The sequence below is a fragment of the Tursiops truncatus genome, chromosome 4, assembly GCF_011762595.2.
Source record: "Tursiops truncatus isolate mTurTru1 chromosome 4, mTurTru1.mat.Y, whole genome shotgun sequence".
Classification (NCBI taxonomy): domain Eukaryota; kingdom Metazoa; phylum Chordata; class Mammalia; order Artiodactyla; family Delphinidae; genus Tursiops; species Tursiops truncatus.
The window spans coordinates 139,941,195-139,966,803 of NC_047037.1; the positions used below are offsets into that span (position 1 = coordinate 139,941,195).

Sequence of the window (25,609 nt, forward strand, 5' to 3'; positions counted from 1 at the left end):
GGGGCAGGAAGTTGAGTTGAGTCACTGATGGCCAATGATTTCATCAATCATGTCTATGGAATGAAGCCTCCTTAAAACCCAAGCGGGTTTGGAGAGCTTCTGGGGAGCATGTGATTTGGGAGAGTGGCGCTCACGGGGAGTGTGTAAGCTCCCCACGCGTCCCACGCCGGCCCTCTGGGTCTTCCCATCCGGCTCTTCTTGAGTTAAATCCTTTTATAATAAGCCTGTGATCTAGTAAGTAAAACGTTTCCCTGTGAGCCGCTCTAGCAAATTATTCAGCTCCAAGGACGGAGTCATTGGAACCTCCGATTGAGCTATAGCCGGTTGCTCAGAAGCACAGGTGACAACCTGTACCTGCTAGCCATTGGCATCTGAAGTGGGCAGTGTCGACTGGGAAAAAAAATGCACAACGTGAGAGTTGTGAGTTAAGTTTTGTTGGGGGCAGAATGAGGACTACTGCCTGGGAGACAGCATCTCAGATAACTCTGAGAAACTGCTCCAAAGAGGTAGGAGGGAAGGTCAGTGTCACATATGATCTTAGTGAAGGGGGTACGTGCAGTCAAGTGCACATTCTGACAGAGGCTGACTGCTAGTCAGGGAGAGCAGAGGTCACCGTTAATGATTGTAGTGCTTTTCTAGATACGAGGAGATGCAAGCATTGGGCTCATACAATCTTCTCCTGCAAATCTCTAACTATTTGAAGACCTGTTCTGTCAGTTTTTCCCAGCGCACAGAGGGCCTCCTTCCTGATCTCCACCCTGAGCTCCTTTCAGGGGGTGTTGACCTTCAGCGACTGCAGCGGAGGGTGACCTCATCCGTGCGGAGGCAGGTGGCAAGTGACAATTTGTAGCTGACAGCAGGATGGGGTGGGAGCTGTTGAGTAGGGCTGAGCCCCTTCTGATAGCCCTGTGACACCTGATACCATGTCCTGGTAAATAGTGTCAGAATTGAGTTAACTGCTTGGTGATGTAGAAAAACACACGCCCTGGAACCGGCATCAGAATTGAAGCCCCAGAGCCTGGCCTCAGAGCGTCAGGAGCCGTCTTGCGCATGGCAGTGGTGGCCACCCTCAGTGGTGTCCTGGAACGCTGGCTCTTCTGAAGGGCAAGGACACCTGATTTCTAGCGTTTGCTGATTCCCCTTGTAGCAGGTACTGGTACATGGTTATGCCTTCAAAGTTTTACTTGGAGAGAGACAGGTATTGATGTCAAGTCTGCCCAGCTAAGAAAGGTATGTGAGTGTCCTAGGGCTGCCGTGGCAAAGTACCCCAGACTGGAGGGCTTAAATAAGAGAAGTGTATTCTCTCCCAGGTCTGGAGGCTGGAAGCCTGAGATCAAGGCCTCAGCAGTGTTGGTTCCTCCCTGAGACCCTGAACAGAACCCTCCCTTGCCTATTCCAGCTTCTGGTCCTTGTCAGCACTCCTTGGCACTATCTGAGGAAAATATCTCAGGATGCTGAGGTCACACAGCCAGCAGGAAGAAATAATCCAGGCCACATGGTCAGCCGTGACCCATGACCCATTCTGCATGTCTGATTGTCTGACTTTGCAGGACAATCAGACACGGAGCTCTTTCCTGCCTGCTCACACGGAGCCAGGGACTAAGCCAGGGAAGGTTTAGACTTGGATCCGAGCGTAACGACATCTTTCTTCCTCTTTCCTGGAAACTGTGGCAAAATCTCAGTGAACCAGATTTTTGTTGCTGTATTCTGCTTTTAGGAGAAATTAATTTCTATTTACTAGGAAGGGAGATGAGATATCCCCACGGGTCCAGGTGAGGGGTCATACAGATTCAGCACAAATCTGTCAAAGGAGAAAGTTTTAAATGAATCGCAGGGTTCCCCACGATGCGCGCGTGAGCCTGCCCAGCCGTGGAACTTTCCCAGCAGAATCCAGGGCCAGTGCAGGTCCTGGAGGCCAGACCCAGGGGCGGCGGTTGGTCACAGGGAGCTGGGATCCAGGCCCCTGGGAGCAGCGACTCCTCTGGGACTGACTGAAGCATGTAGAAAGCTGGAAACACAGGAGAAGCAAAAACAGTCCAAAGGAAGAGGGCCAGGGAGGAGGGGCTGGTCTTCAAGATCGCATTTCTTAACTCTACCCATGACTAACGGTAACGCTCTGCCTTGAGGTTTCAAAATCGGAATGGCGTTACTCTTTCCTCATTATCGAAGTAACACACTATTCGTGAGAATCCTGAGTCTGTGGGTTTCTAGCCATGGGACGGTGTCTAGGTGCTTAACTTGTCTGAACCTCACTTCCCATCTTCTAGAAAAATAGGGAAAACGGAAATGAAATCCGACAGCACGTGAGACTCCACGCACACGTGAAAAGCGCAAAGGAGACACCCGTGTGGTCGCCGAGCCCCTGAGAACTTCACCTGAGCCTGCGCCTGGCCTCTCTCCCTGCCCAGCCCTGCCCAGCCCGCCTGTCCATGTGTCTGGCCAGCTGTCCCGTCACCCCGTCGCCATCCCTGACTCCTCCCTCAGGCAGTTTCCACCCACACCCACCCTCACAATGCTTCAGAATCTCCCCTTCGCTCTCACAGCAGATGTTCCCAAGTTTTCTCCGTCCCGGGCACCCTGACTGTCTCAGTAATAGGTTCATGGTGCCCCGACCAAAAGACACGCCGAATAGTTCTGTTGATTCATGAGTTAGGTCCAAAGAACTCAGTAATCGTAGGTAACGTGGTGGCCAACAGACATCCCTGTGTATCCTGGGAAGTTCTGATGACCCCAAGTGTACCTGCCAGTTTGCTGAGGTTCCCCAAGATGCCTGGGCCCCCAGTTTGGGAACACAGTTTTGCAGCCCGGCTAAGTCCCTTTTTTCACCTGTTCATCCCTCATGGGTCTTATCTGTGATGTTAGTCGTCTCAGCACAATTTGGGGGCGTCTTCAACAGAGGGGGCACCGTCCCCATGGTCCCAGCTGTCCATGTTGGGATGAATTCGCTCTCCCAGCTATTCCAGGGCTGGGTGGACCGGAAGATGGTCAGAAACGAGGCGACAGTCCAGTCTGGGGGGAGGTGGGAGACTGAGCGCAGGCTGCACGGCTGTGCTGGTGTGTGCGGCCAGGCCGGCGGACGGCTCTGGGCTTCCTGACTTGTCCTCAGGTTGAGCCACAACCCCAGCTCTGCCCGTGAGCACCTTCCCTCTGGCGGGACTGAGTTACATCCTTTTGTAATAAACTGTCCTCTGCCGGGACGGAGATCAGCACAGCCTCCATCCTTGCAGGTGATGGAGGACACACAAAGGGGCCACGGATGACTCACAACGATTCTCTCCTGCCCCTTCAGTGCTCCCTCCGTCCACCTCCTCCTTTGCCCACTCCTGGGCTGCTTCTTCCCCTGGGCTGCTGGTCACGCTCTCGTAAGTGGACACAGCCCATTGCCCCTGCACGGATCTAGGTGGGAAGTAGGGACAGGCAGGGTTCCTCTAGAGTGCTTTGGGTCCTGCCCCGTGAGAGGGAAGGCAGGAGACCGCCTCTCTGCAGGTGATCTCAGTGACACTCGTGTGGCACGGGCCATCTCTCTCCTGCCCACAGCTGCTCTTATGCCTTCAGCCTCTTTTTTTTTTTTTTTTCGGTACGCGGGCCTCTCACTGTTGTGGCCTCTCCCGTTGCGGAGCACAGGCTCTGGACGCGCAGGCTCAGCGGCCATGGCTCACGGGCCTAGCTGCTCCGCGGCATGTGGGATCTTCCCGGACCGGGGCACGAACCCGTGTCCCCTGCATCGGCAGGCAGGCACTCAACCACTGCGTCACCGGGGAAGCCCCAGCCTCTTAGCTTCTTTTTTTTTTTTCTCGGTACACGGGCCTCTCACTGTTGTGGCCTCTCCCGTTGCGGAGCACAGGCTCCGGACGCGCAGGCTCAGCGGCCATGGCTCATGGGCCCAGCCGCTCCGCGGCATGCGGGATCTTCCCGGACCGGGCACGAACCCGCGTCCCCTGTGTCGGCAGGTGGACTCTCAACCACTGTGCCACCGGGAAGCCCAGCCTCTTATCTTTATATCATTAAAGCGAGCTTGGGGCCCCTCACTTGATATGATCCTGCCGCCCCATCCTGCCACACAGAAGCCCTGACACCGATGCTCCTTCATGCCACACCTCCCAGCCGCTCTGCGGAACCACTGCCTCTTCCGCTGCAGCCTCTTCCCCCCACCACCCTGGATGCTCCAACTCCCACCCCTCCCCCCAGAAAGGCAGAGGACGTACAGGCTCCCCGAGACTAGCTCTTTCATGCCCCGCTCTGAAGTGCCACAGTCAAACCATAACACGAGAATAATCTTTGTTAAGGCCTTGGGGACAGGAGCCGAGGCGCAAAGCCAAGCCTGCGGCAGCTAGGACCGCCCACAGCTCGGCCTGATCCTCCACACTCCCAAGGCCAGGGCTGCGTGGGGCAGAGGGTCTCTTTCCCTCTTTGACAAAAAGAAGCACTCGATCCACCAGGAGCGCAAATTCCTCCAGCTGGGCCCTCTGCAAAGTAATCTCCTGAGTTTTTATATTAAGCAAGTTAATATAATTTTACTATAAGTTCCTTATATTAAGGAGATTAAATAAATCCCTGGATATGGGTTTTTTTGGGGGGAGAGGGTGGGCCGCACCACTCATCTCTGTTCCCCGACTGGGGATTGAACCTGGGACACAGCAGTGAAAGCACCGAATCCTAACTACTAGACCACCAGGGAACTCCACTGGATACGTCCTTTAGGGCAATTTTATTAATGAAAAAAAAAAAAGCAGAGATGTTTTGCATGAGATCATATTTTCTCTTGATACTTGCTGGAAGGCTAGGTGTTTTGTAAAACGAAGAATTTCACTGGGGGATATGGTAGCGTGGGAGACTGTGAGATGCGGAACACATCAAAGGCTAAACCACGGGGACTGAGAGAAATTCAGAAGAACAGGAAGATACAGAACAGCTGGAAAAAATCCAGATTTATTTTTGGTCCCCAACCAGAGGGAGGGGCTGTCTGAGAGCCCTTTCCTCTAAAGCTAGCTTACGCCACGGGGCGCTCCGAGGGCTAGGCGCCAGCGGTTCCTGGCCAGGTAGTGTCTGCATCGTTCCCACGCAGCCCCAAACATTGGGATCGGCCGACAGGTTGGCTGTGAGGCTGGCCTTCCAACCAATTCACTCGTGAGTTTGTGCGGAGCGATCCCACTGCCCTTCATCCACAAGAGGGAACAGAAGTGCTGGCTTAGGATTTGAACACAGAGGTAAGGGCGCTCCTTCCACTTGACAGCCTCCGCAGGGCTCCCCGGGGAGCAGGGCCAAACCTGGGGATCCCCCTTCGCTTACAGTCTCTGGGTCAGTGGGGCTGCCCACTCAGAAGAGTGCCTTCTTCCAGCCCACACCCAAGTGTCAGGTCCAGCCCTAACAATGCCCTAACAATGCCAGGAAAGGCCAGGGCACAGCCCAGACAGGACGAGGCAGAGAGGCCAGCCCCCTCCCAAGAAAGGAGGTGCCCCTGGGCTGGGCTTTCTGAGCCCCCCAGGAGAAAATGGTGCTTCTCCCAGTTCCCTGAGCTCATACTGACCTCAGGACATTTGCACTTATGTTTCCTCTGCCAGGCTCCTCCCAGGTCCTCAAATGTTTGCTCCTCTGCTCCTTCATTTCCTGTACACGGACACACCCTCAAACAGACTCCCTACCCCCTGACAGCTGACCCCTGGCTCTATAGGCCACTACCTTTCTTCCAGACACTTCATGGTCACCTGGGGTTATATCATTGTCGGTTGTCTTATTTGTTTGTGGGGTGTCCCTGACAGAATGTATATACTAGAAGCAGGGACTTTATCTGTCTTGATCACCACTGTACCCCCATGGCAGGAACTACCTGGCACATAGTAGGTCCTTGTATTAGATTGCTCAGGACACCATAACAAAGTGTCACAGGCTGGGTGACTTAAACAACAGAAATTTATTTTCTCACAGTCTGGAGGCCAAGAGTCCAAGATCAATGGGTCATTAGGGTTGGTTTCTCCTGAGGCCTCTCTCCTGGGTGTGTAGACGGCCGTCTTCTCCCCGTGTCTTCACGAGCTCTTTCCTCTGTGCACCTCTGGGTCCTAATCCCCTCTTTTCATAAAGACAGTCAGATTGGATTAGGACCCACCCTAGTGGCTTCTTTTTACCTCAATCTCCCCTTTAAAGGCCATATCTCCAGTACAGACACACTCAGGTCCTGGGGGATAGGACTCCAACACAGGAACTTGGGGACGTGATTCAGCCCATATCGGTCCTCAAAGCATACTTGTTGAATGAATGAACAAATCACCCTCATTTTTAAAAACAGGTCAGTGGCACACACAAGGTTGTGAATGTGCGTATGTGCAGACTGAGGAAGACAAACTGTTCGGCCCGGCATTCAGAGGTGCTATGAAATATGAAAAGTAGGTTACGACCAAATGTTTTAGGAGCTCTGTTCTGAAAGAAAACATGACAGAGGTTTTTAGAAAGGGCAGTGACACGATGAGACCAGGAGTTTAGAAGGAAAAGGGCCACAGTGTGTGCACAGGGGCCGCTGTCGAGGAGAGGGGACGGACGGAGGGCTGGACTGCAGGACCACAGCTGGGCACGGGGTACCAGTGGACGCCCCAAAGGCCAGCTACGGGGGAGGGGCCACCTCAAGACTCCAATCCTCCCCACTGGTTAGTGCCCTGGGGCTGGCATAAAAAATTCCCCAAACTCGGACGCAAAAAACAAGACATTTATTCTCTCCTGGTTCCGGAGGCCGGAAGTTCCAGGTCGAGGCATCGGCAGAATTAGTTCCTCCTGGAAGTGTGAGGGAGGATCCCTTCCAGGCCTCTATCCCAGCTTCTGGGGTTCCTGCCCCCCTTGGGGTTCCTCGGCTTGGGGTAGCCTCCCTCCAATCTCTGTCTCTGTCGCCCTCTGGCCGTGGGTCTCTGGGTCTCAAATCCTCTCTGCCTGTCTCTTCTTGGATTTCGGGCCCACCCTCATCTCCAAATTCTTATCAGTTACATCTGCAAGTGACCTTTTTCCAAATAAGGTCACATCCACATGTCCAGGTGGACATGCATTTGGTGGGGCGGGGGGGAACCATTCCACTCGCTGTATCCACTCTGCTCCCGGTGGAGGTCACAGCAGGAAAGGGTTCATGACCCAGAGCCGCTGGCTGGCCTCTGGGCCCTGACTTAGGCCAGTAACTGGACCTCTGCGCTTCAGCTTCTTGACCTGGAGAAATGAAGATTGGCAGCTAACACGTAGGGTTGTTGTGAAAATGAAATGAGCATCTTAGAGCAGCGCTAGGTGAGGCCGGCACTCAATACCGCCAGCTCTTTCTAGGGTGCAGACGACCTGATTACAGGCCCCGTGGAGAAGCAAGAGACCCAATCAACCATTTCTCCCAGGCCCCCCAGCAGCCTGACCTAGTCTGTGTGAGAAACAATGATGGCAGGGCAGAGATTGGCTTCAGACGGACCCAGGACGGGCTGCCTGTCATCTCTCTGCACCTTACGGTCAGTCTCCTGTCCAGTCCTGAACCTCAGGTGACATGGAGCCCATCAGAAGTAACAGCGGGACATTCAAACTCTCCTGTGGAAGCGTGGAGTTCACTCGTCCCCAGGCCCTGGGGGCCCATGGAGACCCCTCTTGTGCTCTGCGCCTGTGTGTTGCCATCTGCCCCTCTTGCAGACGGGGCCTCTGCTGGGCTCCTGGCCTCCCCTGTGTGCAGAGGGTGGGTTGTACGGGGCTGGGCGAGGCAGAGCCGGAAAAAATGCAGCCCTGGGGAGGTCTGCTGGGGAACGTTTGGCCACGTTCCCAACTTGTGTCTTTGTAGAGCTTGCCAGGAATATCGGAGGTGCTGAGCAGTGGTGACCGCACCCACCAGCTTCCCAGGAGACAGCTGGTGCCTAAGCCCTACATGCAGCTCAGTTTCCTCCCAACACTGTCCCAAAGAAGAAATGAATTCCTTCCAGCAGCAGCCACTACTGCCACCGAGCGCAGCACCTGGGCAGATGATGTACCCCCCAAACTGGCAGGGGAGAGGAAAGGACCCGGTTTTCCTCGCCAAGGGCTTCAATCTGCTGAATTTGAACCACCAGCAGCCAGGAGGAAACAGGGACGGGCAGACGTCAAAGGTAAGTCGGTTGCAGGTATGGCCAGGAAGGGTGCATCCCAGCAGCCCCCGGGGGTTGTGGGGGCGGGTAAAGGCGGGAAATAAAACCTGCGAGTCTGGTCCAGCCCCAGGTGCACAACTAGTGTCCGCCTCTCTCCTGGGCACTTCCAACAAGCACCAGGGACAGATACAGTCTCTGGGGGCAGCAATGGCCTTCCTGGACATGAATCTGGGGGCTCCGTTCCCTGTGCTGGGGTCTCCTTCCTGGGAGCTTTGCCTCCAGCTATGACTAACGCTGTCATCACTGCCAGACTGCCTTCCCCACCCCACCCCAGCTCAGCAGCCGTGGGCCCATTCCTCTCCCCCCTCCAGCTGGGAACGCCTGCCCCCTGGCGCCAGATGGCCTGTCTCTGCCTGTCTCCATCTCCATCTCCAACCCTAGCCAAATATTCCCCCCAGCAGCAGAAGCAAATCCTCCACAGGACGAGAGCACAGGGGCCTCCCTACAGGCACATCCCGATCCACCTCTCATCCCTCCTGTTTCTAATTCGGCCACAAATTCCCGAAGGTGGTGGGAGCCCCATCGGAGGCCAAGACCGGGCAGTCTGTTGTGTCTCTTCCAGGGGCTTGAGAACAACCTGTACAACCAGTACGAGGAGAAGGTGCGGCCCTGCATTGACCTCATCGACTCCCTGCGGGCTCTGGGCGTGGAGCAGGGCCTGGCCCTGCCCGCCATCGCTGTCACTGGGGACCAGAGCTCGGGCAAGAGCTCCGTGCTGGAGGCGCTATAGGGGGTCGCCCTTCCCAGAGGCAGCGGTAAGCTCTGCCGGGCCAGCCTCCTGCAAGCCACAAGGCATCCCGGGGACCAGTGGGCTCAGGAGAGGTCGCTGGGAAGGCCCCCGGGAGGGCAGCTCCCACAGGCCCTGGACGGCTGCGTCTGGAGTGCGTGGTGTGGGCCGGGGGGCCGGGGGGCAGGGCCCTGGGTGTTCCTGCTGCCCCTAGTTTCTGAGTCCTCTTTCACCTGTCAGTAGTCATCGCTGAGCCTGTATCAGTCGGTTTCTTTCTAGTCATCTTTCTAACCTTGTAGAAGCATTTCTTCTTTGATCTTGTTAATTTGTGAGTTTCAGGTAACATGTGAAGTCTTTTTGAAGAATTTTCTCAACGCTTTGAGAAGCTATTAGCCAGGATCATGGTGTGATAAGACACAATGTTTCCTTTAAAAACATCTGTTTGTTTGGCCATGCTGTGCAGCATGCAGGATCTAGTTCCCCAACCGGGGATTGAACCCACACTCCCTGCGATGGAAGTGCAGTCTTAACCACTGGACCGCCAGGGAAGTCCCTGTTTCCTTTAAACATTTTTAAAGTGTGTGTAGAGTTAAAAAGCTGTTGTACATTTCTGATTTAATAAAATAATTATAAAGGAAAAAAACAAGGAAAGAGATGGCATCCTGTAGTGGGTAGAGGTTCCCCTATCCTGGTTCCCTCCCTCATTCCCATCTCCTGCCAGCACTGCCCATCGGCCAAACCCAACCAGAACCCAGGGGGCCAGGGCTGCCCCCTGGGCACAGCGGAGGGAGTGGGGATGCCGGAGGGCTGCCAGGACCCTGCACAGCCCCCAGGAAGAGCGCCCCGGCCTGTGCCTCCTCCTGACTACAGGCAGCTGGTCCTTTACTCCAGAGTCTCCTGTGAGATTCCCACCAGCCCCAGTGCCTGACATGTGATGGAGTCAGAGTGGGGACAGGGCTCCTCCCCTCCGCCCTGGGTTCAGCATTTTGGGAAGAGAAACAACAGAGCAGAGAGTCTGGAGGCCAGTGTGGCCGTGGCAGTCTTGTGAGGCAGGCAGGTAGCCCTGGACATACCTGCCTTGTGGGACAGTGCTGTGTGCTACCTCCACACCCGAACGGGAGAGGCTTGGAGGGGCCGGACAGGGTCAGGCGGATCTCACCGCTTCACAGCCTGCCTGTCCGGGCCCTGGGCTTCCACCCGGACCATGCCCCAGGCCTTTCTAGGGCCCGGGGGAAAGTGATGGGGCTTGGAGATTTCTGTACCTAGGCCCTAGAGATTTCAGATGAGGCCTCTGGGGGACACCGGGGAGAATAAGAGCCAAGGGCACGTGTGAACGCTTCTTTTTAAGGGAAACAGGATGTCTGGGAAAGTCTCAGGAATCATAACCAGGTGTCCGCGGGTGCTGAAACTGACAAAGCAGGAGTGCAAGTGGACAGGGAGAATCAGCTGCCGGAAGACGGAGCTCCAGGTGCAAGACCCCTCGGGTGGAGAGGGAAATACGTAAAGGTAGGGCCCCGCGGGCGGCTACAGGTCGGCTCCTTCTAGCCCCAGTCATCATCGGTCATTGGGGCCTCTCCAGCTCCACAGCAGGCACCCGTCTCTCCTTTCCAGGCTTTTCCACGTGCCAGTGTCCCTGCCTCAAATGCCGTCCCTCACATGCCGTCCCTCGTCCATGCCTGCCTAATTCCTACTCTTTCTTTGGGTCTCAGTTTACCTGCCCCTCCTCTGGGAAGTGTCCCCTACAGGACCCCTGGCCCCAGCTACCCTGGTCACTGCCGGGTATGTGTGTCCCAAGGAGCTGCTCCAACCTAATGTGGCTGCTTGCCTGTGGCCACGTCCCTGTCCCCATCCAAGGCAGCTTCCCCCATCGCTGACCCCACCCACCCATCATTTCTGGAAGCATAGCTAACAGTTGAGATTAGCCTTCGGTAAGCATAGAATGAGCAAAAGCCTCAGTTGCTCCTGGAATCCACTTCTGTACCTGCTCAGAGGGGACCCTGGAGGTCACCCCCTCGCAACCCTGCCCCCTAGGTCCCTGAGCATGCCCACCCCTCCCCCGGGCTTCTCCCCCTTCCTGCTCTCAAGCTGGGCGCAGCCGGGCAGGCGGAAATCAACCCTGATCATAACAGGAAACTCTACAGCCACAGCTCCCGTTCCAGGGAGCTGGGCTTCTTCCTTACTAAGCAATAAACTTAGCATCTCAGGCTGGGGTTTTTACATGACTCTGTGGGCTCAGCACCCCGAGAAGCCTGTTGTCTCAGCTGGTTCACCAGAGGGATCCCTCCCCAAATAGAGACGTACTGCCCCAATTCTAGCATCCACACCTCAGAACAGAAACTTCTTGAGACCCTCGATTGGCAAGTTTCCTAGCTTCCGATAATAAAAGTTCTGCACCCTCTGTGCCGGCCATGCCTGTCCTGGGCTGCCTCGTGCCCGGCACATCCTGCAGCCCTGTCCAGATCTGCCCAGACTCTCTCTAGCCATGAGCTCTGCGGGCAAGACTAGGACGGCACCATGGGTGCCAGCTTGGGTGAACGTTCTGTGTAAGGATGTATAATGAGCTTCTTTAGAATAGTGTCTTGGAACGCTGCTCCACTGCTGATGGGAGGGCACGTTGCTGTAACCACTTCGGAAAACTGGCACAATGTCCACTCAGGCTGGAGGTGTGCCCACCCCATGATGCCCCCAAACTCCAGTCCTGAGTACACCCCCAGCCAAAAGGTGCACCAAAAGTCAGCTTCCAGAATTTTCATAGCAGCACCCTTGTGATCGCCACCCCCGCCCCCCATTGGAAACCACCCACTGTCCATCAACAGTAGACTGGATCGAGGCACAGGGTGGAATAACACATGGTAATGAAAAGGAAGAGCCCTCGGCTATAAGCACTAATACAGGGTCCAGCCTGTGAAACTCACCAAGCCACCTGCTTAAGACAATGGGTACTCTCCGGTACTGTATGGTACACTTCAGTACAAAGTTACAAACTCGTATCTTAGGTCGTGACCCTGAATGATAATTAAGGCAGGAAAAGTTTACAGAGGAACAGCCTGGCTGTCATCCCCCCACCCCAACTTCTATCTCTAGAGAATCAGGCAATTAATCAGGGCTGTGCCCTAAGTTCCCTGCCTATTTCTCACATCAGGGCTGTCCCCAAATATAGCTGAAATATGTAGCTGCCCACAGGTTTCACTGCTTCTGCTAAGTTGGGTTGTTCATTTGGACTCTCGGTTTTTCTCCTCTCGGTCTCTGTAGCCCAGGATGCCGTAGCTGGGAATGGAGTTGGCATTAGCCACGAGCTCATTGGTCTGGAGATCACCTCCCCTCAGGTTCTAGATCTGACCCTCCTTGATCTTCCCGGCATCACCAGGGTGGCCGTGGGAAACCAGCCCCATGATGTCGGACTGCAGATGCGCCTTTCTGGAACTCGGGAATGGGTCCCACGCTAAGTTCGGGAGACTTCTGAGGTCTCTGCCGGCAGCCCCAAGGGCTCTGGTGCACCTTCCCAGCCCTCACTCTGAGTAGCTGGGGAGGAGGCTGGGGTAGGACCATCTAGGGCTGGGGCCTCATAACTCAGATTCTGACAAGGGCCTGAAAGGTCATGGAAACAGGAGAAGTTGACTCCGTGGCACTGGAGGTGTATAGGTATTGACACCCTGCCCAATGTTGTCCTGTGAGAATGTTGGCCCAGTGTTACCACTATCCCGATATTTAAAAGAAGCCAGAAATTGGATTTTTACAGGGGATCTGCCAATTTTGGCAACAGTTTTTTAAACTAACGCTACGTAAGTCAATCGGAACTCAGACTGTTATCTCTGATCAGGGGCAGAAAGGCACAACGCACAGGAATGAGAACTGCAGACCAGCAGTGACCCAGTACAAACCGACAGCCACTGAGCCCTGGGCTTCTTTGCCAAAGACCTTGCCCCCTAAGGTTGCCTGAGGACACAGTCGTCACTGGGATGCCAGAGTCACACATGATCTTTGGGCTGGGTTCACCCCAAGAGCAGCCGTGTCAATCCTTTGCCAGCCAGCTCACACAGAGGCCAAGGAGACAAGGATGGTCTCAGGAGCGGGCTTGGGGTCCAGGGTGTAAAGGGACAAGGTGGAGGATGGGGAGAAGGTGATACCCTCCTGCCCTAGGACTGGGGTCACTTAACTGCCCTCCTCCCTTTGACGGGAGGCACTTCCGGTGTTGGGAACTCAACAATAGCCCAACTAGGATTGTGTCAGTCCTTTCTGGATGAGGTCTCTGCTAGCTCCACTGTGTTGGGCAGTTAAATTACTCTTTCTTCCTATATCCAAATCACCATTCTCTGTCTCTCTAGGAGCAGTGTAGTTAGGTCATTTTCCTTACTGCGTTAAGGGACTAATTCCACACTTCTTACCCCACTTCATTCAGCAAACAGGTGGGACTTCCTAGGGTATGAGAAAGATGCTTGCCTGGGGTCAGAGCACGCTGCTTCTTCCTGCCATAATCTCAGGAGTGTCACAGGGAAGATCTGTCGATGAAGGAGGGGTCTCATCTAGCCATAGGAATCAGGGAGTCTTTGAAAAAGAAGAAACATCAGTGATGAGCTTTGGAGGATAAGTAGGACATCAACAGAGAGCTCAATAAGGGCAATGGGTGGACATTCCAGAGGAAGGGGACAGGCTAAGTCAAAGCCCAGAAGTGTAAAAACTGGGTCATGCTCTGAGATGTCTAGCCGTGCTCTTGGGTGACCAGAGACGTGTTCCTCCTTTGTTATTCCTTGGCATCAGATCAAGGCACTTATCAAAAAGTACATCCAGAGGCAGCAGACAATCAGCTTCGTGGTGGTCCCCTGCAACGTGGACATCGCCACCACGGAGGCACTGAGCATGGCTCAGGAGGTGGACCCCGATGGAGACAGGACCATAGGTAAGAAGAAAGAACCAAGCTTCTAGAGGACAGGAAGCCAGGGGGAGACCCCTCATATATTTAGAAGGTCCTGGAAGGTAGCTCTGTTACAGGCACCCACATCCTGCCTTAGATCCAAGTGCGGTTCTCAGGGAAGCTCCATGGGCTCGGGGTGGAGTCGAGCACAGCAGATGGGTCACCCTCACTGACAGTCAGGGTTAGATGTGTGGCCAACATTTGGAGGTTCTTTGCCCTCCTTCCTATCATCGCTTATTTGCATTCTTGAACCATTCTGGATGGGGGAGGAGAAATGCCTTATTTGTTCTCCCACAGTGGTCCAGAAAGGAGAAAGTGACCCATCAGCTCTGCAGTTCCACAGGTAAAGTTCTTGTGAGTCCCTGGTGCATGGAAAAGACTTTCCCAGGTCCTGTATGAACATGCTCAGGGAACATACTTCCAGGCTTACCTTGGAGCACAGGTGTCTGCAGAATTTATATTCAAGCAGAATGCTTCCTGGGGCAGATGGGTTCCCTTAAATTTCTTTTTTTTTAAAAAAAAGTCACTCTGGAAGGCATTATAGGGGACTTGGTTTAATCCTGGGTTTGAATCCTTGTTCTACCACTTACTGGCTACATATCCTTGGGAAAATAATAGCTGCTATTTAAAAATTTTTAATATTATTATTCAATATCACTTCTCTCCCAATCACTTCACCTACCCGTTGAGTTTGCCTTCCTGAAAATTTGCAAGTCATTTTCCTCTACTAAATGGATACTCAGTATATCATTGCCTTTTCCACTTTTTCCTCAACAAATGCCTAGTTTTCCAGTTAGGATAAAAATAACGCTAAGGGAATACAGCTCAAGTGTAATGTGTTATTATATGCCAGACTACACTTGTGCCCTGTTAGCTGCTGACTTCTACAGGTGTCTAGAGCACATTGAACCAGAGAAAAAACTCAGGTTTGGGGTCATGAGTCATTGTGCAGTTAGAAGTCATTAGGGATGTCTTATTGACGACCACAGAAGACAATATCATCTGTTCAGTAGATTGATCTATTTGGATATCAGTGTCTCCATAGCAATTGAATAACACCAGTAATAGTTTTCTGTTCTTCTCATTAGCCACACACTCTAATAACCAAAAGTTCTTGCTCAGTATTAGCTATTATTGTTATAAATTCAGCTAAGTACTATAACCATAGAGTATACACAGTCTGACCTCAGTATATTCCAAACAGCATTATAACATCAATGCAAACTTTCCATGCATTCTAGGGTCAAGTACAGAAATAGAGAACGGTGTGCTAGGTTTAAAAAGGAAATGCAATATACACTCACGTGCACAGCAGCCTTATTCACAACAGCCTAAATGTGGAAGCAAACCAAGTGTCCATCAAGAACACAGTCACTTGGAAATCAAAGCTTCTGGTCCAATGTGAGCAGGAAGGAGTGAGGGCAGGAACATGAGAGAGGAAGGAGGGAGGACGTCGAAGGGGGTACCCACCAGAAGAGGCAGAGTGAGTCTGCGACAGGAGACATTAGAGAGAGGGCACAGGCCCTCCTTACAGTAGGGGATGACGTGTTTTGGGAAGCATGGTGATGGAGTGGGTCGGTTCTGATGATGTATGTTGCCTAAGTGTCTGGCACCCAGCAACCACCCAAGAGACATTTGTTACATGAATTACACAAGGCAGTTCATGAGCTGAGTGAATGGGTGAGTGAAGAAAAGTACAAGTAAGAGGAGTGACGATGGGATGAATGAATGAACGGGCTGTCAGGCACTGGGCCATCAGGGCTGCAGGAGGCTTTGCTGATCATGGCCAATAAAAGATCCCGTAGCCTAGCAGCATTCCATATATTTGAGTAGAGAACAACCTCTCCAGTGCCCTTCTCTAATCACCTCACAGGAATCCTGACCAAACCAGATCTAGTGGACAAGGGCGCTGAGAAAGGTGTCCTGAAAGTCATGCAGGACCTCACATACCATCTCAAGAGAGGTTATATGATAGTGAAGTGTCGGGGTCAGCAGGAGGTCACAAACAAGCTGAGCTTGGCCGAAGCAACCAAGGAGGAAATGATGTTCTTTCAAACACATCCGCACTTCAGGTAAGGTTCTTTAGGACAACCTTGGACTCCATGGAAAGCAGCCCCGCCTACCGGAATTGGCCTAGATGACTACCAAATTATATATAAAAATTATACAATGAGCATAACCTACCCTCGTCTTTATTTCGGTGTTAAAGTTATTGGCTTACTTAAAGAAACCATTTCTTCTTGGACTCTGATGAAAAATTGTAATAGGGTATATATTTCACAAGGCAGAGCACACTTCGTTTTCTCAAAATGTTTTCACTTGCTTTCTCATTTGAGTCCCACAAAATCTTGCAAAACACTGGGATGTTTCCCGTTGAATGGGGTACTCTTTTCCTTTCACTTTATTTAGGAACTTGCTGTTCCTGAACAGCAAATCCAGGGGGAGAAGGGTAATAAGATATAGAGGTCACTCTTGCTTTAAGGAGAGACGGTGGGAAGATGGTGAATTTTTGCAGACCAGGTTTGCTACTTGCTCTGTGCCCTTGGGAGATGACTCAGCCTCGCTGAGTTTTTGCTTTCTCATCCTGCTAATTCTTCACAGGATTGCGGTTAGGATTAAATAATATGCCACACGCACATGTTCTGGCCAGCGCTCTATACATACCACCCTGGTTCCTTGTTCCTCTCTGCTCCTGCCCTGAATGGAAGAAACAGATCATTTTTCAGTAGTGTTAGGGGTCCCAGGGAGAGAAAACTCTGCTCACCAAACAGAGAGAAGATTCTGTAATAATCACACCCATGGTTCTCAACCCCGAGGGAGCAGCGGAATCTGCGAGAGAGTTTGTTAAAATCCAGCTGGCTGTGCCCTGTCCGGGAGTTTCTGAGGTCTGGGGTGTGGTCCCAAAATTTATGTCTCAAGTTCCCAGTTAAAGTCGACGTTGCTGACCCAGGGACCACACTTTGAAAACCACTGTTCAAGGTGTCTGGGGAAGTTAAGTCTTGGATAAAAAAGTGTGCTGAAGTGCTTTGTTGTTGAACATCTGAGATTTAATCCTTGTGTGCCCACACGCTGGGACTCAGCCCTTGCAGGAAAGGCACTCACAGTAGCACTAGAAAAATGATCCTACTGGGTCCTTCGTGAATTTCTGTTAACAGCAAACACTTAGCAACCAGACCACCTGGTACGTGACCCTGGGCGAGCTACTTAACCTTCTGGTGCATTTGCCTTTCTTTAAAGTTGGTTGTTCAATGATTAAATATTTGTAAAGCCCTTAGAATCATAGGCGCTTAGTAAGCACCGTGTAAACATTTTTTTTTAATTTAATTTTATTGTGGAAAGAACATTTATCGTGAGGTCCACCCTCCTAACAAAAGTCTAAGTGAACAATGCAGTACTGTTAACTATCGGCACCATATTTTTCAGCAGAGCTCTGGAGCTTACTTATCTTTCATAACAGAAACTTTTTGCCCTTTGGTTAGCAAGTCCTCATTTCTTCCTCCCCCCAACACCTGGCAACCACCATGCCCACTCCCTGATTGCGCGAGTTTTAGATAGCTCACGTGAACGGAATTATGTAGTGTTTGTCTTTCTGGGACAGGCTTATTTCACTTAGCATAATGTTCTCAAGGTTCACTCATGTTGTCACATGTTGCAAACTTTCCTTCTTTTTAAAGGCTGAATTATATTCTATTGCATATATCTACCACAGTGTTTATCCATTTACCTTTCCATGAACATTTACGTGTTTCCACATCTTGGCTATTGTGAATGGTGCTACAATGAACACAGGAGTGCTAATATCTCTTTGAGATCTTGATTTCAATTCTTTTGAATAAATGCCCAGAAGTGAGATTGCTGGATCATATGGTAGTCCCATTTTTAATTTTTTAAGATACTTTCTTACTGCTTTCCATAGTGGCTGCACCATTTTGAATTCCCATCAACAGTATACAAGGGCTCCAATTTCTCCACATCTTTGCCAACACTTGTCTTTTGTTTTTTTGATAATACCATCCTAAAAGATGTGAAGTGTCTAATTGAGAAAAACATCCTTTCTGCAAAAACACTTTGCATTTTGATAATTTTTTCATAACATAGTTCTCAACATTTAAATATTTCATTTACAATTTTGAATTTAAGTTTTGTACTATTTTAAATTAATTTAAAAAATTTATATCAAGACTCAATTATGATAATTTGAAATATCAGGGAAAAAATTAATACATTTCTGCCTAGAGATACAAATACAAACTGGAGAGAGAGAGAGAGAGAGAGAGAGAGGCTTAGACCTTATCAACTTCTTGGTACCCTTATCCACAAACTGCATCTAAATTTCAGTGAGCTCATCCTGCCTGGCTGGCTGCACCAGCGTCATTCACACAGGTGTCTTTACCTGTAGTGTTTACCTGCTTGGGCTGTAAAGGTAGTGAACGGGATGCAAAGTGGAACTCTACTGCTTACCAGCTCAGCAATGATATCAAGCAATTTGGCTCTCTGAGCCTAAGGTTCCTCTCTTGTGAAAAAGAGGCAATGAAGACACATGCTTTGTACCGTGGTGCAGGGCTTCACTGCGACGTGAAGGGCTTGGAATGATGCTTGGCCCAAAGATAACCCTCCTTGGTGCCTCTCTGCATCCTTCCTGCTCTTCCTGTTTGTTAAATTGTTGTTAGCAACGTTGACTGCTTAGGACTGTACCCAGCCTGACAGCGACACACAGACATAGCTTCTACCAAAGCACCATTTCTCAGTTTGTAATGCTCAAATGAGCACCAACATAACATTTTGCTAAAGAAGTCTTCCATTATATTCAAGCATCAGCTACAAACTGGTACTTGCCATCTGCCTCTACAAGGATTAAATCATGAGCCGTTGTAGTTGCCGACCTTCAACACCTCCTGAAAGGAGTTCAGGGTGGAGATCAGGAATAAGGCACTCTGTGCTCTGGGAAAAACTCGCAGAACAGGTCTTCAGATGGTTAGATAGTCTCAGAAGACTTTATGAGCCCAATTCTTGTATCTCCTCATATCTAGAAAAGCACTAAAATCCTTCATGGTGACGTCTGCTCCTCGTGACTAGCAGTAACCTTCACGAGACGAGCAGAACCTTCTGCAAAAAACATGTTGTTGATTGCATGGACTCTCCCTTCACCAAAACCACATAGGTACTGACCAACCCCCCTAACTCTTTGGGGCAGTTTCTCAGAGCTCTCTGAGATGCTGTCTCCCGGGCTATAGTCCTCATTTTGCCCCAAATAAAACTTCACTCACATTGTTCATGTTGTGCATTTTTTAAAGTCAGCACAAGGATACTTCTTCTCTCAATGAAAAGCACTGAGCCAAACACAGCAAAAAAACAAAAACAAAAACTGGCCCCCATCTGATTCCTCCCCGCTCTGGTCACTTGACAGAACTGCAAAGTTCTTGACACCAGATGGTTGAAGCTGTAGTGCATAGCATTGCATCCAAAGCCCTTCTTGAGCTCTTAACAGGGGTCCATCTCAACAAGCTTCACACAATAATAGAAATTCCGGATCCCCTCAAATGCTCTCAAATGAGACTCTGCCCGTACACCCAAAAAATTTGTCAGCTAATTTCATCAAGCTGCAGCCTTTCATTGTTTGCTCTTCTGTTGTTCAGAAATTGCTCCCTTTGTTAGAGAATCAAATAAAGGAGAGTCACCAGAGGGCGACAGAGGAGCTGCGCCAGTGTGGAGATAACCTCCCCAGCAACGAAGCCTATAAAATGTTCTTTCTGATTGAGGTGAAGATTACCGGGGACCCCGTGTGACCCTCGGGCACAGAAACTGGCTTCTCCTTAGATGGTCGCATCCTTCCTGGTGGCCCTGCACATCTTGTGGTGGCCCTCCCTATATGCGAGCTTCCCCGTCTGTGGCTTGCGGGAGCCCTGCCCTGCCCTCTCTGGGTCTCACCTGGGGGATGAAGTGGCTGGTGGGTCATTGGACCCCTTTGAAAGCCCGGGTCCCACACCACACTCAGCTGTCCCAGATCCCAGCTCTGTGATATGATTACAGCCCAGAATGATGCTTTTATCTCATTTTTCAGAAAATTAAGGTGTTTAATCAGGACATTGAAAAGTTAATAGAAGGAGAAGAAATTGTAAAGGAGAAAGAGTCCCGCTTATATAACAAAATCAGAAGGAGTTTAAACACTGGATACTCATACTTGCAGCCAATACCCAAAAAGGTAAGTCTGGGGACAGGGTTCCCGCAAAAGCAGCATCATGTTTACCAAGACCAGAAGCTACTTCCGGCACATGAAAAGTGTGCGAAGAGCTGACTGTGCCCACACGAGGGACCCCTTAGTATCTGTAACAGCTTCCCACCCACCAGTGTGGTGCGCTGACCTCACCAATTCAATAGAAGACGATTCCACCACCTACTTCCAGCTTTCTTCTGCTCCTTTGTTCCGAGGCGAGGCAATTTCACTTACCCCGGCTCTTCCCTCCTCTTCACCCCTAATCCAAGACCAGAGAGGTCAATGCTTTGACAAGAAACTCCTTGCTTCCCCTGGCAGAATTCCAACTTCCATTCTGCTTCAGCCCAAATGCCAATAGGGTGTGTGCCCGTGGTGCGTGCGTGCGTGTGTGTGTGCGTCTTTGTTTTGGCACGTGATAAAAACAGCACTATTCCTTCCATGGTAGGCGTCCTCCAGCTGTAGTCTGGGTGTATTCTTGGGAGAGCTGTACGTGCCATAAGAATTCCTGAGTTTCTATTTTCATTTAATTAATCAGATTTTTTCCCTCCCAATTATAAACATTCAACTTCTTTCTTGGGTTGATGACTCTCAACTGAAACACCTCCTTGGCCAGTTGGTGGAAAACAAATCACACGTCTCCAGCTATCCCAGGGGCTGTGTCTGAGCCCCGGGTTAGGTGACGTGCCTGGTCCTTGATCACCATTCCTCCAGGCTGGCAGCCTGCAAGATGTATGCGTCCTTCCTGGGCCTTCGTGGTTGGTCCCCTGGACGCTCCATGCTCCCGACTACAGGGCTGGCCCTCGTGGGCGCTTCCCCAGCCCTGCCAGGGCTCAGAGCGCTCTGCTGCAAACACAGGCCGCTCTGTGGCCGAGAAAGTCCAAGGGCCTCTGCCCCCTGTGCCGTCCTGGGATGACTAAGGTCTGGGCACGGCTACACGACACCCACCCAGACGCACTCCCCCGGGGTCTGTACCCTGTTCTCCTGAGCCACATCAGAACCAAGGGTCTTGTGTCCTCCCGTGAAACTCCTCTTGGGAAGTGGTGCATAGCCCGCTTCTAGCCTCAGGCCCCAAATCTGCAAGGTGGGGGTGGGGTGTTGTCACATACGTGGTTTTGGCCACATACACGCCTAAAAAAGAAGGAAAACCTGCCCTTGTGAAGCTCACAGTTTCTCTCTTCTCTCAAATTACTGTCTCTGCCTTCAATGCACAAAAGTCCATTTGAAACTCAAAAGCCAAGAAGTGAACCCATTCCACTATGTCCTCTCTCCCTTTCCCGGGATGCCTTTGACCGTGTAGGTGACATGGGAGTCGCAGGATTTCTGGGAAACACAGATAGGGAGCTGTTATCCCACTGTGCTCATTAGCCCTGGAGACATTCTTGAATGCTTGGATTCAAGCCAACTACAGAGACAAGAGTGATGGGCGTGAAAATGTAGAATAAACCATAATGGAGGAACCAGAAAGACGGGGGTGTGGGAGGCGATGGAGGTCGGGGCAGAGAAAAGGAACAGGCGTGTGCTCCCTTTGGCAGCAAGTATACTAAACAAACACACACACAGACCGGCAGTAGAGAAGGCGAGCCTGGCACAGGCAAGGGGCAGAGTCACAGGATAGAACAGGTGAGGACAGCAGTAGAGGGTGAAGGGGGAGCTCCTGAAAATCGCCATTTAAGTCGCAGGCCTTCTTTGACCTCGGATTATTTTTAACTCCGTGTTCAACATAATAGTACTTCCTAGGCTGTTTAAGCAACGTGGCGGGGGGTGGAGGGAGAAAAAGAGAAGTAATGTGTTTCTCTTTCTTATTCAACCAGAAGAAGATTGAAGACATAAAAGCAAAACAAGCGGAAACAGCAGAAAATCTGACCCGGCTTCAGTTCAGGATGGAGCAATTGATTTATTGTCAAGATCAGATTCACAGCGTGTGGTTCTGAACAGAGTCTGAGAAGAGATCTTTAACCCAGTGGGAACGCCTCCACAGAATCTTCAGTCGAAATCGCCCCTTTTAAATGATCCGCCTTCATTTTCCTCCACTGTGGAGATTTGGGTCCACCTGAATGCGTGTTTCTCGGTGAGCATGTAGGGGTACAGGGACAGTGCACTGCGGTCCCGGCCGAGCAGAGAGCGGGGTAACCCCGTTGACAGCTGCTTAGCTGAGCAAGGAGGGGAGAGACCACACTGCTGTGTACCAAGCCCTTTGGCTGTGAAAAACTACTCATATATTATCTCATTATAGTTTTATAGTAACCTTCCCAAAGCACTTTTAATTTGCCCCCAAATCAGGTTTCTCATGGAGCAGAGAATGTACTCAAAATTAATTCCATCTCCAAAGTTCTTTGTATTTTGTGCTATGCATAAAGTACAAAATTACTATTATCAGAATACAGCAAAGCGCTAACTTGACTGGTTATGGTTTAGCTTCCCTTCATAGTTCAGAAGGCTCTTGGCTCCTGAAGTGCCTCAAACTTGCGAGGTCCACAAAGTGGGAATGAAAAAGGCTTTCCCTAGATTTTGCAACCCAGTCGGCTTCGTGGTTTCTAACACTCCATCCGTGGACTAAAGTATTAGGGCGCATAGAGAAGGAGGTAGCTTTTAAACTGCAAAGAAGCCCAACTCCTGAAGCCCTTTCTCGATAATAGAAAGTAGAGTTACCCAGGTGTGGGGTCCAGCTGTCAGGCAAACTGGAGATGCTGAGGAAAGGAGGGAATGAGGCGAGCGCTGACACAGGTCCCGATCGGCTCCCAGATGGGACCCAGGGTTCACAGCTGGGAGGTCCCTTCTGGGAGGAGAAGCGGGGGTGGGGGAGGAGCTCCCAGAAAGGCTGGGATGTCTAGAACGTGGTATGGGTTTGCTAGCCTACAGGTGGGTTCTTCATGCCAGAGGGAATACCTGGGCAGGGAAAATTGGGCCACCCAAATCGATCCTTCCCTTGGTTTGGTACTGACCGCTGGCGTGGAGGTGGACGGGACACCAGGACTCAGCAAGTAGACCGTGCATGCATCCAAGAACTTTTCTCTGCAGCCACAGGCCTTGGGCCCAGACCCCTCCAGCTGACCCTTCTTATCCCCTCTTCCAGGAAACCGGCAAACGTCTCGCCAACCCGATCCCATTCATAATTCAGTATTTTATGCTCCAAGAGCATGGTGATTACTTACAGAAAGCCACGATGCAGATACTACAGGAAAAACAGTACTATTCCTGGCTGCTTCAAGAACAGAGTGACACGACAGCCCAGAGGAGATTCCTTAGGGAGAAAAGTTACCGGCTGGCTCAGGCACGGCGCGCTCTCTACGAATTCCCCCAGTTAAAGTGGTAAATCCCAAAAGAACACCAGCGCTGCTGGGTTTTGCTATGCGCGTGACTGTAAGGGAGTTGGTACAGGAAGTGGTGTCTCATTGGGGGCCAGACTTTTCTGTTGCCGTCTGTGTCCATCTTCACTGTGCTGCACTCAGCACCAGAGTTTATATCTGAAGTCCCGCGACCCACAGAGCTGTCACCTCCACCGGGAGGTCTTCCTTGTCCTCTGTAAAGAGGGCGCTCTCCAGCCCTTGGGCCCCAGAGCCCCCAGGTACAGCATTCTTAAATACTGCTGTCATTCTTTGTTAATTTTTCACCCCTCTGCATTAGACTATGAGACCTCAGAAAGGTAAGGTCAGTTCATATGCTTTTGTATTTCCAGAATCTCGCATGGTGCCTGGAGCATAGTAGCCACTTAATAAATATCTCATTGAACCAATGAATGATGGAGATTACCTGAGGCTATGGCTTAAATCCAGACTTTGGTTGTTTGGAATGGTGTCCCTTAGCTGGTCACTTTCTGACAAATTCAGTCATGCCATGCCACCTTCTTCCCATCATTTGCTGCGATGGTGTTTCCCAGCCCCCCGGGAGAAAAGAGGCTGAGTGATATTATTTTTAATTTGTAGTTTCTCTAATTGCAGTGAACTCCATTGCTGTGTTAAGTCTTAAAGAGAAATTTAATAAGGAAAAACATTTTTTTAAAAAGCATAGAGCTTCACACCAGTGGTCATCTCTAGATTGGAGGATTAAGGTTAATTTTATTTTCTTCTTCGAACTAAGCTAATGACCTCACAGGAATTTTAGGAAGGTTAAGTGAAACCATTTCTACAAACTGTGAGTCCCAAAGCAGGTGTTCAAACATGCCAGCAATTTTTCCCTCCAACAAAGAGCTCTTTTTTTCTTTACCTCTAGGTCTGTCGAGAAGCCCTCAATTCTAAAGCTCTTCCAGCCAGTTCTTATGTTTAGTTCTTTGATACTTTTTGACAATTTTTGTATATGGTGTTAGATAAGAGTCCTTTGGCATATGCATATCCAGTCTGCCCAGCACCATTTTTTGAAACGACTGTTCTTTCCCTATTGATCTTGGCACTCTTGTCAAAAATCATTTGACCATATATGCAAGGACTTGTTTCTGGGCTCTGTTCTATTGCATTGGTCTATATGACTGTCTTTATGACATTACCACACTGTTTTGATAATTGTAGATTTGTCGTAAGTTTTGAAATCAGGAAGTGTGAGTCCTCCAGCTTTGTTCTTTTCTTCATGGGTTTTTTTTGTTTGTTTGTTTGTTTGTTTTTTTTGGCTATTCAGGGTCTCTTGAAATTCCATATGAATTTTAGGATGAGTTTTTCTATCTTTGCAAAAAAATGTCATTGGAATTTTGATAGAAATTGCACTGAATCCATAGATAGCTTTGGGTAGTATTTGCATCTTAACAGTATTAAGTCTCTCAATCCATGAACATAGGATGTTTTTCCATTTATTTGTGTCTTCTGTAATTTCTTTAAGCAATATTTTGTAGTTTTCAGTGTACAAGTCTTTCAATTCCTTAGTTAGTTACCAAGTATTTTGTTCTTTTTGATGCTATTGTAAATGAAATTGCTTTCTTAATTTCCTTTTCAGATTGTTCATCATTAGTTTACATAAATGCAACTCATTTTTATGTGTTGATTTTATATCTTGCTACTTTGTTGAATTCATTACTAGTTATAACAGTTTTGTGGACTATTTATGGTTTTCTACATATAAGGTCATATCATCTGTGAACAGAGATTATTTCACTCCTTCATTTTTGACTTGGATGCCTTTTATTTCTGTATCTTGCCTAACTTCTCTGGCTAGAACTTCCAATACTATGTTGAATAAAAGCAGCAAAAGTGGGAATCCTTGTCTCACAAAGTTACTCTGATTTTAAAGAACTTTCGTAATGTTGAACCTAAAGATTATGAGAAGAAAATTTAAAAGACAAAACACTGGTTTCACTTTAGGTATCATACTTTTTTTCTTTTTGTCTTTTCCCCCTCATTTTATGAATTGGGTCACATGTACAAATAGTAGCAGAGCTGAAGAAAAGAATCAAATCCCTTCATAAAATAAATGCTGTTGTGAACAAGCAATTCTGAGAAAAATAAAATCTGATGTTTATTATTTGTTTCATAAATTGTATAGTCAAAGCTTCCCCTAAATGTTTAATACATTCCACTCATGTGTACACATACACAGCCTCAACCAAAGCTTCTCATTTACCATCTCAGGACTGATCCCAAAACCTAGGTGCGAGGTATCCAGGGAAGATGCTTGGAGCCAGGTGTATGAGTTTCCTGGGGCTCCGA

At 50.0% G+C, this 25,609-nt stretch overlaps 1 protein-coding gene across 1 annotated transcript; it reads left to right on the forward strand.

Annotated features, from left to right (window-relative positions):
* Positions 1 to 4,701: 4,701 nt before the first annotated feature.
* Positions 4,702 to 25,379, forward strand: MX2 (MX dynamin like GTPase 2). Its single transcript, XM_033856098.2, is given in 16 exon segments — positions 4,702 to 5,207; positions 7,787 to 8,087; positions 8,689 to 8,881; positions 10,230 to 10,335; positions 10,337 to 10,359; positions 12,106 to 12,287; positions 13,612 to 13,750; positions 15,639 to 15,837; positions 16,367 to 16,373; positions 19,402 to 19,524; positions 19,827 to 19,917; positions 19,920 to 19,967; positions 20,771 to 20,781; positions 21,791 to 21,895; positions 21,898 to 22,047; positions 23,053 to 25,379. Coding segments are annotated over 15 exon segments (1,794 nt in total). The 5' UTR covers positions 4,702 to 5,207; positions 7,787 to 7,910; the 3' UTR covers positions 23,293 to 25,379.
* Positions 25,380 to 25,609: the final 230 nt, after the last annotated feature.